Source organism: Oryctolagus cuniculus, chromosome 10 (assembly GCF_964237555.1).
Source record: "Oryctolagus cuniculus chromosome 10, mOryCun1.1, whole genome shotgun sequence".
In the NCBI taxonomy this organism is placed as follows: domain Eukaryota; kingdom Metazoa; phylum Chordata; class Mammalia; order Lagomorpha; family Leporidae; genus Oryctolagus; species Oryctolagus cuniculus.
This window is the reverse complement of record NC_091441.1, coordinates 27,236,133-27,250,080: the sequence shown is the minus strand read 5'-3', so window position 1 is coordinate 27,250,080 and position 13,948 is coordinate 27,236,133. Positions and strand designations below refer to the sequence as shown.

The following is a 13,948-nucleotide window of genomic DNA, read 5'->3' as shown; positions in this document are numbered from 1 at the left end:
AATTTATGAGTCTTGAAAGAACGTTTTTATGAGTTTTGATGCATGAAATGGCATAAGAGGTTGTACATAGAAACTAGAATGATGTTGAAATGGTCTCACCTTAATAAAAATTGCCATTTAATCAATGTTTATGTGTAATACATTGTTTCAAAGATTGAGATAAGGAAAGATAAGGGAAGTGTTATGTTGGTTCTTAATGCAAGAGGGAATGTCAGTGTGAAGACTGTTTATATTAATTGCCTGCTCTAAGAAAAGAACCTAATGCTAGAGTTCAGTGGATTGTCAAATCCTGGAGCAGTGTTTGTTCAGAAGCTGTAAAAGGTTGTTTGCTAAAGGTAAAAAAACAAACCTCAAAATAATTAGCCTCCAAACAAATGAGAGGTTCTTCGTAGAGAATTGGCATTAGGAATACAGTTTAGTTTCAGATTTTTTTCATACAACCTAAGGAATCATTTTGTAGTTTGCTAATGGAAGATATTGTGCTGTATTAGGTAGAGTCCTATCTGTGTTTATTAATCTGTAACCATGCAACTGAAAGATGTTGATTTTTTTTCATATTGCATATTTTTCAGACATTCTTATTAGGATTGGATTTCTAAGGGGAATTACAGTTTGACTTACCAGGAGTTTTCTGTTTGGTTCTAAACATATAGGAACTTTTCAGTACACTTCACTTTCAGAGAATGTGTTATTTAATAATAATTCTGGAATTGGGTAGCTATCAGATCCTCTGGTCTATCCACAGTGGAGAAATAGTAAAAAGGTCCAGCTAGCTTTCAGTCTCAGTATGAACTGAGTAATTGATTTTCTCAACTGGATGCACATCTTCTAGCCATTTGGGTTTTGCCTACTTCATCTGTATATTTAGGTCATTAATACTTACAGGTTTATCAGAAAACTCAGGAATGCCTCTTCAGGACCATTGCTGGAGGCTGCTGGAATATAGTTGAACTTCAGAAGTCAGAGGCAGTCAGACTGGTTGATGCTACTACCTCTATATAAGTGGCTTTTGCTGATAAAATACAGGCTTTTAAAATAATAAGAAAAAATTCTAAATTAGAGTTATTTATAATATAGTTAATTTTAAATATTGTCATATTACTTGTTTATGAGTTGTTTTCTTGGAAAAGAAGCTTATAAAATTTAAAAATACATTTGATTTTTTTTACATAGCTCCACCAAGCATGTTGGTAAAGGATGAATATGTTCATGACTTTGAGGGACAGCCATCATTATCCACTGAAGGACATTCAATTCAAACCATCCAGCATCCACCAAGTAATCGCGGATCAACCGAGACATACAGCACCCCAGCTCTGTTAGCCCCATCTGAGTCTAATGCTGCCGGCACCACCAACTTTCCCAACATTCCTGTGGCTTCCACAAGTGAGTTGTAGAATCAGACAGAGTCAGCAAGTTGAATTTCTTAATTGTTGAATATCTGTGTTAGTCATTTGGAGCAAAACTCCACGTAAGTAAAAAAGATGCTGTAGTGTGTTCAGAGGTATCCAAGTATGAAATAGGTGTTTGGGTCCTAGAAAAATGGTGATTATAATTTACTTAAATGTTCTTATGTTGATATAAGTCATTTTGAATGTAGTAATGACTTTGTTTATAGTATTGATTTAAATTAATGATTTAATTTGTACTTTATCACATAGAGAAGTAGAAAGCCTCTTAAACTGTCACATAGGTTTAAGAGAAATAATTTAGCTGATGAGTAGTTTTGAGGAGAGATATTTATGAAGACCTGTGTTAATGGAATTACATCATTTCTTCTAAAAATTGATTTTTCTTGCTTGATTATTACTTTATAATGGTCATCTTATTTTTTCATTGTGCAAACTTAGAAAAAGGAATCTTAGCAAAATTATTAATAACATAGAACCCCTAAGATAGACATTAGGTATTTTGTCCATTATAATATAAAGGCAAATACCACATATCACTGTCTCCTGTTTTTTAATCTTTTTTTTAAATAATGAGAAATCTGTTTCTAAAGGGTTTTCTCCCAGTAGAGGTATTACCTCTGCCATGTCTTAGGAGGCAGAGGGCTGTTAGTCTCTGCTTTTCTCAGACCTGATTGATGTACAAAATAATCAGATTCTATTAGAATAGCTACTTATTTTCACAATTACCAAAGGTTGGACAATTTCATGCTTGGCAGGTGAAATAGCCTTTTTGTTTGAATAATAGCCTTGTCTTGGTGTGTGTAAAATGTTAGTTGTACATGGGTACCAAGGGAATTGTATCAGCAATATACTGTATGTAGATTTGGACTGATACTTTGTTGAATGCTACTAAAAGGAGCATTATTCTATATACTTTCATATCAGATCAGAGTCAGTGTAGATTTGATCTTGGAATAGGGGACTGATATCTGTAATTGTGATTTTTTTGAGTGAAGTATCCCAAATTTTCCCATTTTCATTTCACCACTTCAAAGCAATACATAATTAAGAGGTGACAGTCTCTCCATTGATAGTGTATCCTAAGTGGGCCTTGTAGATTGAGCACTTTAAAACTGGGACCCTCAATCACTTAATCACTTGATGCTTTGGTTACCTGTCCACTTTTAATTTACTGTTTGGAAAATATGATTGACCAACGATATGGGTAGTGATGGAAACTTGAGAGTACAGTACAGCCACTTGAGTATAGATTAGTGCTAGAACACAGCTACCTACCTTTGTTATGTTATCTAAAGATTAAATTTCTGTGCCTTTGTTAATCCTTATGAAAATAACTGCAGTTTGACTGTTCTCCCTGTGGCTGGGTCTTGTTTGAAGACCAGAAAAGTGATATGAATGAAATGCAGCGAATTTTGTCTTGGTATTTTTGGGGTCGATTTTAATAATTAAATACTAAATACTGTGGGTTTTAAAACTTGGTGGCAGAATGTTACCATAGATCTCAAAAGTATATTGTATTAAAAGAAAGAAAAGAAGCTGACTAAAAAGAGGAATTGGAAGCCTATTTCATTCACATGAGTTGATTTGAGTTATATTGTTTAGTTTTATCCTATGGGCTTGGAATTGTGCAATGAAAATATTCAGTACAGAAAACTGCGGTGAACCAGTTAACAATTAATGTTCACTTGGTACCTGAGTTCTTCAGGGCCTTTTTCCTAAGTATATGTAAGTAAAAATCATTTAATTATACTGTGTAGTAACAGTTTTTTAAGTTACCTAAGAGTATGTAGCATGTATAATTTATAACAACAAGAGCAAAAAACATAATTAGCCTTTAAAGATAACTTACAGAACTTTAGGAACGTTGATAAAATGTCATCTTTCATTGAAATATTCTATTCACTCTTTGCTTTTATAATTCTTAGATTTAAGGAAATGTGATACATTGAGTGGAGGGATATTTCCTTTTTCTCTGTACTTTGAGGAGTTGGTGACGTTTACTGTCTGTCTGATTAGGCTCCCATTTAGATGATAAAAGAATGAGGTGATGCCAGTGATAGTAACAATTATGAAATTTCAGTGCTTTTCTCATGGGATAGACAGTTGACTTATTTAATGGTTACCTTAGGTCTGACATTGTAGTGCAGTTGGTTAAGCTACCACCTGCAATGCCGGCATCCCACATGAGCACCTGGATTGAGTCCTGACTGCTCCATTTTGAATCTAGCTCCTTGCTAATACTCCTGGGAAAGCAATGGAAAATGGCCCAAGTGCCTGGGCCCCTGTACCCATGTGGGAAACTCTGATGGACTTCCTGGCTCCTGGTTTCGTCCTGGCCCAGTCCCAGCTCCATTTGGAGGACCCATCAGATGGAAGATCTCTTTCTTTCTCTATTTCTCCCTCTCTCTAACTCTGCCTTTCAAATAAAGCAGATCTTTCCAAATGAAATAAGACAAAAATAATTAATGTTTACCTTAAGAAATGTTTACCTTAACTTTTCCATGTTAAAAAAAAAAAAGGCCTTGGGTTGGTGTTTGGCACAGAAATTAAAACACTGTTTGGGATGTCTGCCACCCATGAGGGAGACCTGGATTGAGTTCCTGGCTCCTGATTTTATCCTGGCACAGCCCCGCTGTTACAGGCATTTGGGGAATAAACCAAAAGGTGGAAGATCTGTCTCTGTCTCTTTCTCTGTCTTTTCTGCTTTTCAAATAAAATGAATATAAATTTTTAAAAATTTGTTTTATGGGCTGGGATTATGGCACAGTAGGTTAAGTCTGCCTGCAACACCAGCATCTCATATGAGCCCTGGTTGGAGTCTTGGCTCTTCCACTTGTGATCCAGTTCCCTGCTTATGCACCTGGGAAAGTATTAGAAGATGGCCTAAGTTCTTGGGCCTCTGCCATCCACGTGGGAGACCTAGATTCCTCCTGCCCCAGCCTTGGCTGTTGAGGCCATTTTGAGAATGAACCAGCAGATGTGAAATCGACCTCTCTTCCTGTCGCTCTCTCTGTCTCGCTTGCTGTCTCTCCCCTTACTCCCTTTCTCCTTGTCACACTGCCTTTCAAATAAATAAATCTTTTAAAAAATCATTGTAAAAGATTTTAAAATGTTAAATGGCAAACATTTGAGTTGAAGCCAGAGAAAGCTTAGTTCTTCTAGTTTATTACATATAGAGAGGGCAATTGATTGTATGTAAATTGGGAATCTGATGATGATCTTGAAAAGACATAATTCTTGGTTTTGCAAAGCACATAAAAAAGGTCCAAGTAGAATGATAGGTTTTTTTTTTTTTTTTTACGGTTTGTTTTTAATCTGCAAAGTGATTTGGCAGTGGAACTAGATCTTTCTAACTTTGTTACTCTGCCCATCACATTCTATTTAAAATATTCGCCCTCTTTCCTTTTATTAAACCTTAGCATTCTGTCACTATCAGTACCAATGCTGCCAATTAACTTTCTACATTCCAACACTTTCTTGAGCCTGGGTTTTTGGAGTCCTAATCAGGAAATTTCACAGAGAGGAGGATGGAGTGGCAAGGGATAAATTGATGTAATTCTGAAGCAGTTATTATAATAGATAGACATAATAGAGTGGCATTTTGCTAGTGTTTGAAGACTATTTATGAAGTAATAGTCCGTTACAGTTAGCTAATACTACTTAGGAGGAAATAATGTTGAACTTAGAGTTAAGGTTTGCCTAGATGACTTCAGGTTTTGTTTTGTTTTGTTTTTGATAGGCTGTGGATGAGTTGCCCCTCTTTATAGCTGTGGATTATCATATATGATTGGTCCTTCATTTGTTATATGAAACCATAGACTTGCATCTGTAAATGTGCCATGTAATGTCTTCTTGTTCCTCTAGGTCAGCCTGCCAGTATACTGGCAGGCAGCCATAGTGAAGGACTGTTGCAGATAGCTTCAGGGCCTCAGCCAGGACAGCAGCAGAATGGATTTACTGGTCAGCCAGCTACTTACCATCATAGTATGTACATGCTTTTTAAAATCTTTTAAATAGTTGAGAAAAAAAATAGGCAGACTTTATAAAAGCAAATTAATCCATGTGGGCCTTAATTTTTAGACAGCACTACTACCTGGACTGGAAGTAGGACTGCACCATACACACCTAATTTGCCTCACCACCAAAACGGCCATCTTCAGCACCACCCGCCTATGCCGCCCCATCCCGGACATTACTGTAAGCTCTTGTTTTTGTTGTAAGGGCCTTTTCTTTTATAGGACTTTGTTTTCTTTCTGTTTTTCAAAATAATGTTTTTACATCTTTTATTTATCCTATAATTTAGTTTCATTAAATAGTTGGTGCTTTTCAATATTTTTTATAAGCAGTATCATTTATTTTTCATAGTTATCACAGCTCTGTTTTAGAGGAGTGCTGTTTACTAAATTCATCTATTTCTCTGTTGCTAATATTTCATTAACATCACATTGATTTCCATTCATTTGTTTGTTCGCTTTGTATGTGTTCTTAGACCTCATGCGTATCTTGTTTATCCATCCATAGTGGATTGACACCTCCCCCGTCCCTCCTTGAGTGCTAAAATCCCAAGGTTTCTATCACCATGTGTTCCCTGGGCCAGATATACTGAGATGTTGAATCTGTTGCTACACTGTGCAAGCTTGATTGGGTGGGATCCCCTACAGACAGCCTGCAGATCCAGGCAGAATAGGAACATTGTGTATTTGGTTTATTTAAATCATGAGTGTAAATGTTGTATCTATTTAAAAACTCTTTTCCTCTCACTGTAAGGTTAGTAGTACCAAAGAAAACTTGGAAAATACAGAGAGGTGCAAATAAGAAAATTAAAATTCCCAAGAAACCTACCACCCAGCGATAGACACTTCTAATATTTTGTCATTTTTCCTTCCAGTCAAATAGATGGGTATATGTAAATTAGGGGTGGGGGAGAGATGATACTATGATACTATATATATATTGTTATATTTTGCCATTTCCAGTTATGCTACTGTTTTTCCATGTCTTGAGAATATGACTTTTAATGACCGTTTGGGCCAGCATAATGGTTGAAAGTGTTGTGTTTGGACCCTTAACTGGCTATGTGACTATTGGTAATTTATTTAAGCTTGTTAGGCTTCAAGGGTAGTAACAGTAATGTACATTAGCATATTTTAGGAAGTATAGCAAGTCATGTGAGGTGTTAAGCGCAGTATATTAACACATAATAAGCTTTCTGTTATGTTAGCTACTATTCCACTACATAAATATCTTAATAATCATAAGAATTAGTTTTTAGAATAGACCTAACATTTTAAATTATAATACATTCATATATTATAAATTGTACTGTATTGCATGTTATATGAATAATTCATTTATAATCTGCATTAAATATTGCATGTAAAACTATTTGTGAATGATTTACCAGCCCTTAGCACATAGCACTAAAAAGTTAACTATTAAGTATCTACTGAAGTAGTCAAAACTATTTGCTTATTATAATTATCAAGTAGTCTAAACTGAGTTTTTAATTTTAGACCTTGCATAAGCTTGATCTAAATAACTCCTACAGCATGATGTTTATATTTAAGTAAAGTTTATTAAAAATGTTAGCATTGAAAAACTTTTTAATAAATAAAAATGGGAATTTTATTGTCTTTTCTTTAGGGCCAGTTCACAATGAGCTTGCATTCCAGCCTCCCATATCCAATCATCCTGGTAAGTATATTTGAAAACTAATTCCCTGTGATTAGATTTTTGTTACATTGAGGCCTAATAGCTCCTGGTGGTTAAGGAATAGTATTATCCAGCCCTAAAGGCATTCCGATCTGGCGGAAAAGCCCATGAGAGTATTTCAGGCATGGAAAGCCAAGACACTCTGGCAAAAAGATCTCTGTGAATGAGATCCCAGTGGAAAGAACAGGTCTTCAAAGAAGGAGGTACCTTTCTCTGAAGGGAGGAGAGAACCTCCACTTTGACTATGACCTTGTCTAAACAAGATAAGAGTTGGAGAACTCAAGGGGCTTCCATAGCCTTGGAAACTCATGACCGGTGCATAGGGAGATTACTGATGCCATAAACAGGAGTGTCAATTTGTAAAGTCAACAACAGGAGTCATGGTGCACTTACTCCTCATGTAGGATCTCTGTCCTTAATGTGCGGTACATTGATGCTTAATGCTATAACGAGTACTCAAACAGTATATTTCACTTTGTGTTTCTATGGGGGTGCAAACTGTTGAAATCTTTACTTAATGTATACTAAACTGATCTTCTGTAAAAAAAAAAAAAAAAAAAAAAAAAAAGAAATCAATTCCCAACTTGACTCTCACTGGGATTAAACATGACAATAGGTCTGATCTGATTTCATCATCATTTAAAAAAATCATCTATTATTTTTCACTTTATGTTTCTGTGTGGGAGCAAACTGTTGAAATCCTTACTTAATGTATACTAAGCTGATCTTCTGTATATTAAGATAATCGAAAATGAATCTTGATGTGAATGGAAGGGGAGAGGGAGTGGGAAAGGGGAGGGTTGTGGGTGGGAGGGACGGTATGGGGGGGAAGCCATTGTAATCCATAAGTCGTACTTTGGAAATTTATATTCATTAAATAAAAGTTAAAAAAAAAAGGAATAGTATTATCTATTTAAGCATATGTGTCTGTAGCAGCCTACATTGACATTCAAGCTTGTCTTTGCATAAAATAAGGAAGTGACTTAATGGTGAGGATGACCCTTGAAATATCTCTGGGTGGTGGCAGGATGGGATTAGCTCTGCTTGGACACCTTTAGTGAAGTCAGTCAGAACCTGGTGCTGTTTGACTGTGGGCACTAACGGGCCCCTGAAGAGTTTCCCCTCACAACTGTTCTTCCTCTCTGTTTTCTCTGTTCTTCTCCTTTCTATTTTAACTCATCTCCCTGTTAGAAGAGCTTCCAGTCTAGTTATCTCCTTACCAGTTAATCTCTGCTGCTACTTGGTATTCCTTTTAAATTTTGAATGTAGTTATGCCTTGCTCAGCATCTTTCATTGATTCCCTCACTTATTGCTTGACCATAGGGTTAAGTCCAAAGTCCTTAGCTTGGCAAAAAATCTTTTGTCCTAGTCCCTGCACACTCCCCTGGCCTCATCTCTTTATCATTCTATACTGCTCACCAAAGCTTGCTAGGTATATTAGCCCTCTCTGCTTTTTTTGAGTAAGCTGTTCTTTGCCTGATGTATCTTATACTCTGTATTAGTTATCTGTTCTACAACAGATCATCTCAAAAACTCAGCAAGTGTAAATAACAATTTGTTCTGTCACTTAGGTTTTATGGGTAGGGAACTGGAGTGGCTTGGCTAAGTGGTTCTGGCTACAGGTCTCATGAAGTTGGCAGTGAGTCTGTCAGATAGGCCGTGTCATCTAAAGGCTTTTGAGGATTGGAGGATTCACTTTTTTTTCTTTTTTTAAATTAATTTATTTATTTGAAAGTCAGGGTTAGGGAGAGGGAGGGAGAGGGATGGAGAGGGCTCTTCCATCCACTGGTTTACTCCCCAATTGGCCATAATGGCTGGAGCTGTGCCAATCTGAAGCCAGGATCCAGGATCAGGTCTTCCCATGCGAGTGTAGGGGCCGGAGGACTTGGGCCATCTTCCACTGCTTTCCCAGGCCATAGCAGAGAGCTGGATTGGAAGTGGAGCAGCCGAGTCTTGAACCGGCACCCACATGGATGCTGGCACTGCAGGCAGCGGCTTTACCTGCTACACCACAGCACCAGCCCTGGAGGATTCACTTTCATGGTGGCTTACTAACATATCTGGCAAGTTAGTGTTATTGTTGGCAAGACGCTCTAATTTCTCTCCTTGTGGACTTTTTTGTAGAGCTGTTTGAATGTCTTCACAACATGACAGCTACTGAGTGAACAGGACAGGGTAAACAGAGCCTTGATGTCTTTTAAAACTTAGTTTCAGAAGTGGAAAGTTCTACACAGGAGTTGTGAATCACTGGGAGCCATGCTGGGTACCATGTATTCTGCTCTCATTTGTCCCCCAAAGTTTGTGTGCTAAAAGTCTGGTTCCTGGTTAATGGTGATCTTTAAGTAGTGGGATCTAGTGGGAGATGACTAGATCATGGGCACTAGATCCATTGGAAAGGATTAGTGTAGTTTTTTTAGGCATGGGTTAGTTTTCATGAAAGCAGGTTGTGATAGAGCAAGGCCACCCTGCATGGGACCGTTTTCTGCTTCACTGCCATGTTGTGATGTAGCTGGTGTTGGGAGACCCTTGCCAGATGGCTGTGACATGCTGTTTGGACTTTTCCAGACACTTGAATTGTGAGCCATATAACCTCTTTTCTTTATAAAGTATTCAGCCTCAGGTATTTTGTTATAGCAACACAAATCAGGCTAAGACACATCCCTGCTTCCTTAGCACGTGACTCTTGGGAAGCCTTTTTGAATCTTGTCCTCGCCCACCTGATTGTACTTCTTCATAGTTACTGGTTCACATGTATACTGTCCTTGTTTAATGTGCAAATAGAAAAGATCAGAGTGTAAACATTTGTGTAGGTATAGGGTTAAAGTTGCATTTTATGGTCTGATGAGAATAATACCACATGCCAAAGACTATTTAAATAGGAAATGTGCATATGTTTGTAAATGTGTTCTTCATATAGACATCGACAGTAATATATAGTGAATCTAGTTTCAGAAATTGTTTTTGAAGATAGTTACATATTTTAGGAAATAGGCAGTAGTTGTAGGAAATGTGAAGATGGGCTGGGGCTGTGGCACAGCAGGTTAGGCTGCTGCCTGCAGTGCTGGCATCCCTTCTGGGCACCAGTTCCAGTCCTGGCTGCTCCATTTTTGATCAGCTTTCTGCTAATGCACCTGGGAAAGTAGCAGAAGGTGGCCCAAGGGCTCGAGCCCCTCATCCACGTGAGAGACTCAGATGAATCTCCTGACTTAAGCTTAGCCCAGGCTTGGCTTTTGAAGCCCTTTGGGGAGTGAACCAGCAGACAGAAGACCTCTCTCTCTGCCTCTCCCTCCTTCTCTCTCTTATTTTGCCTTTCAAATAAATAGATGTTTTTTTTTTCCTAAAGAAAAAAGAAAATGTGAAGATAGTAATTCCCCCTTATTCACAATTTCAATTACTCATGGTCAGTTGCAATCCAAAAATATTAAATGCAAAATTCTAGAAAGAAATAATCCATAAATTTTAAATAACTTATTATACTATATTGTTACAGTTGTTCTTTTATTATTATTGTTAATCTCTTACCATACCTAATTTATAACTTTCTTATAGGTATGGGGCTATGTAAAGAAATTATAACAAAAACAGTATTCAGTGCTACTGTTGATTTTAGATCTATACCGCATGAATAAAGGGAAACTGCTATCATTATACCTTGGTGTTAAGTGTTTCACACTGGCGCTGTACTCATACTTGGTGATTTCTATGCTTTGATTTTGAGAAAGTTGAAAAAAAGTATTTTTGGAAAAGCATAATCATGGTACTCTTTTTTCATGGGCTTACTCTTTTTCTCTTTTCCTTTAAGCTGAGATATACCAAAGCAGTTCTGAAAGTTCATGGAAAGTAGAATTAAAGATAATGATTTGCCCTAAAATACACTTATCTTTTAGTTCCAGTTTCCATGAACTTTTTGAACTACCTTTCTGTTCATCATATTATGTATTGATTGCAAGTTAAAGTGAAGAGTTTCTTTAGTGCTTTGAGATTATTTTGTGTTCAGATTCACAGTTGGGTTCAACATGCAAAATTTCCAAGTTGAGGTGTATGCTAGTACTTTGGAGCTATCCATTCACGAAAGTACCTTTATGTGTTTATAAAAGGTCCTCACAGGGCATCTCATTCAGATATGAATAATAGGAGGAATTCATAATGAGTTTCTTAGGTCCTTTTGCCAAATTATCTTAAATTACTTTGTTTCAGAAATTGAAGATAATTTTGAAGTTTTATATTTTCCATTATAACTGAGCAACATTTATTTGCTTCAACAGTACTTTATAATACATTTCCCCATTATGTTTGTTGTTAACTCAGTCTTTTAAAACTTTTCTCTGGCCACTGAAGCCCATGGGCTTCATAAGACTGATTTGCCTTTGCTATTTTTAGAGCAATAAGCTGCAGGTATCAAAATCAACACTTAACAGTCCCTCTCCTTTCAAATGATTTAAGACATTAACTCAGCCCTCTTGTATTGTGGCTACTTTTGAAAAGCTGCAGGGTTTTCATTTGCATGACATTTTGATCTGGGGGCAAAAGAGCAAAGTGATATCCAGAAAAGGTATTGTCTTCTCCTAGTTTTGAAATAAGAATATTCTCTTCTGATTATTTAGCAAATTAAAAGTGGAACAGGGAAGTTTTTCACATAGTATTTTATATCTCAGTGCTGCCAAATTCTCTGGGACCCATTTACTTTTATCCCTCTCTCTCCTTATAAATAGTAACCTCCTTCTTGCTTGTTTGCTTTCTTTCTTTTTTTTTTTAATCTTTGGTTTGTGGCACAGATCACATGCCAGTCTTTTTATCCTCAAGTCTTTAAAATTTTATTTTTAATACTACCCAGTTGAACTCATGCTAAACCTGTTCCGAGCTGCAGCTTTACATAACCACTGTTGTATGGTGTGTCAGACATTAGGCAAACAAGCAAACAAATCCTTTGGTGACTGAGAAACAAGATTTCAGTACAGTTGCAGATGCTGCAATTCATGATGATAAAAGTATATGTTTCTTGCTTAAATATGGAGGCTACAAAACTTCCTACCCCTTTCCTTGCCCCCGTTGACTCTCACAGAAAAAAGGTTTGTAACCATGGAACTTTACTTCTGCATGGTATCCTTCAGCAGGAACTAGGACCTCTTTTTTAAAATCCAGTTTTATAAACACTCCCGATGTCAGGGCATTGGTTTTAACAAAACTTACGTTTGGATTGCTTGTTTAAAGATCTCTTTTAAGTGCTGTTACTGCTTCCAGAACATTAAATAGTTGTTATCTTATATATAGTCTCTTTAGTTTCATCTTAACCTGTATTCCTCCCAGCAGTGTGCTGAAGTTGCTTGTATAGCATAATGTGATATCTTTAATAATTTAACTATGAAAATAACTTCAAATACTTCAAAACTGGCTTTTCAAGAAGACACTTTAATGCATCAGTAGCTTTATGTCCTAATCATAATGAAATATATTTTAAGAAATGCTTGCATTATTGTAATAATTGGCATGCCAAAACATTTGAATGTGTAAGTTTTTGAGGCCCCAGTCTTTATGTGGTCTGTTTTATTAACTCATTTTTTTAAATTATTTTTTTTAAGATTTATTTATTTATTTGAAAGGCAGAGTCATGAGAGGCAGAGAGAGGTCTTCCATCTGTAGGCTCACTCCCCAAATGGCTGCAGTGGCTGGAGCTATGCCAATCCAGGAGCCGGGAGCTTCCTTCCAGTCTCCCCTGACAGATGCAGGGGCCTAGGGACTTGGGCCATCTTCCACTGATGTCCCAGGCCATAGCAGAGAGCTGGATTGGAAGTGGAGCAGCCAGGTCTTGAACCAGTGCCCACATGGGATGCCAGCCCTGCAGGCAGCAGCTTTACCCACTTTGCTGCAGCACTGGCCCCATATTAACTCTTAATTAGAAGGTACTTTATTGCTGGACAGCATTTTAAAAAGCAATGAAGTACATAGCCTTTGCAAGTTATTATTATTTTTTACTGATTTTTTTTAAAGTTATGGGAGGGAGGGAGGGATGGAGGGGAGCAAGCTTGCATGTGCTTCTTTCTGCTGGTTCACTCCCCACATGGTCATAATGGCCAGCACTGGGCCAGGCTGAAGCCAGGAACCAGGAGCTTCTTCCAGTTCTCCCATGTGGGTTGCAAGGGCCCAAACACTTTGCTGTCTTCCACTTATGGTGGCTGTACCCAACACACCACAGTGCAATATTTGCAAGTTATTTTTTTAATCTTAAACATTAATCATACTTCATTTTGGAACCTTTTGTTTGAAAAGATGTAGTTTTTTGAGTTAAGCATATTTTCAGAATGTTGAAGTTTTATTTCTTCAAATTCTAGTTCAAACTTTATAAATAGCACATGGACTTGGAGATACATCTGTAAATAAAACTCGACCCTTTCTCCCTTTCGTTCTTTTATTCTCTAATGAATGACATTGAGCTTTTTTCTTTTTCTTAAATATGCCAGATCCATTTCTACTCTGAGGCCTCTGCTTTTGCTTTCCTTTTTGAAATATTCTGTCCTCAATCTTCACATTGAAACAAGGTTTTACAGCTCTGACCTTTTCTGATAGAATATCCCCTACCAGTCTGAAGCATTTTTCCCACTGATCTTCTGTTCCATACCCTGTGGTATTTTACCACAATATGTGTCATATTTAAATTCCTTTGTTCATTTGTTTGCTTATTTGTCCATGAACTTCAGCTAGACTGGAGACTATGTTTTGGTTACTGCTGTGTATGCAGTGCCTAGAAGAATCTATAGATAATCTAGTTGTATGTTAAATGAATTAAAAAAGGAAAGCCAAAACATTTTCATGTATATGGGTTTGAT

General features: G+C 37.0%; 1 protein-coding gene across 4 annotated transcripts in view; it reads left to right on the top strand.

Moving 5' to 3' along the window:
- SMAD4 (SMAD family member 4) overlaps window positions 1-13,948 on the top strand; it is a 66,392-nt gene that overhangs the window by 28,476 nt on the left and 23,968 nt on the right. For 3 of the 4 annotated variants that reach the window (XR_007921790.2, XM_051851943.2, XM_051851944.2), the window contains 4 exons: window positions 1,174-1,386; window positions 5,277-5,396; window positions 5,493-5,609; window positions 7,056-7,106. Coding sequence is in view for 3 of the 4 variants with exons in the window: in XM_051851943.2 (XP_051707903.1) it covers window positions 1,174-1,386; window positions 5,277-5,396; window positions 5,493-5,609; window positions 7,056-7,106 (501 nt within the window). In the remaining variant the exon portion in view is untranslated. The remainder of the gene's footprint in view (window positions 1-1,173; window positions 1,387-5,276; window positions 5,397-5,492; window positions 5,610-7,055; window positions 7,107-13,948) is intronic. The other variant, XM_051851945.2, reaches the window with a different exon arrangement.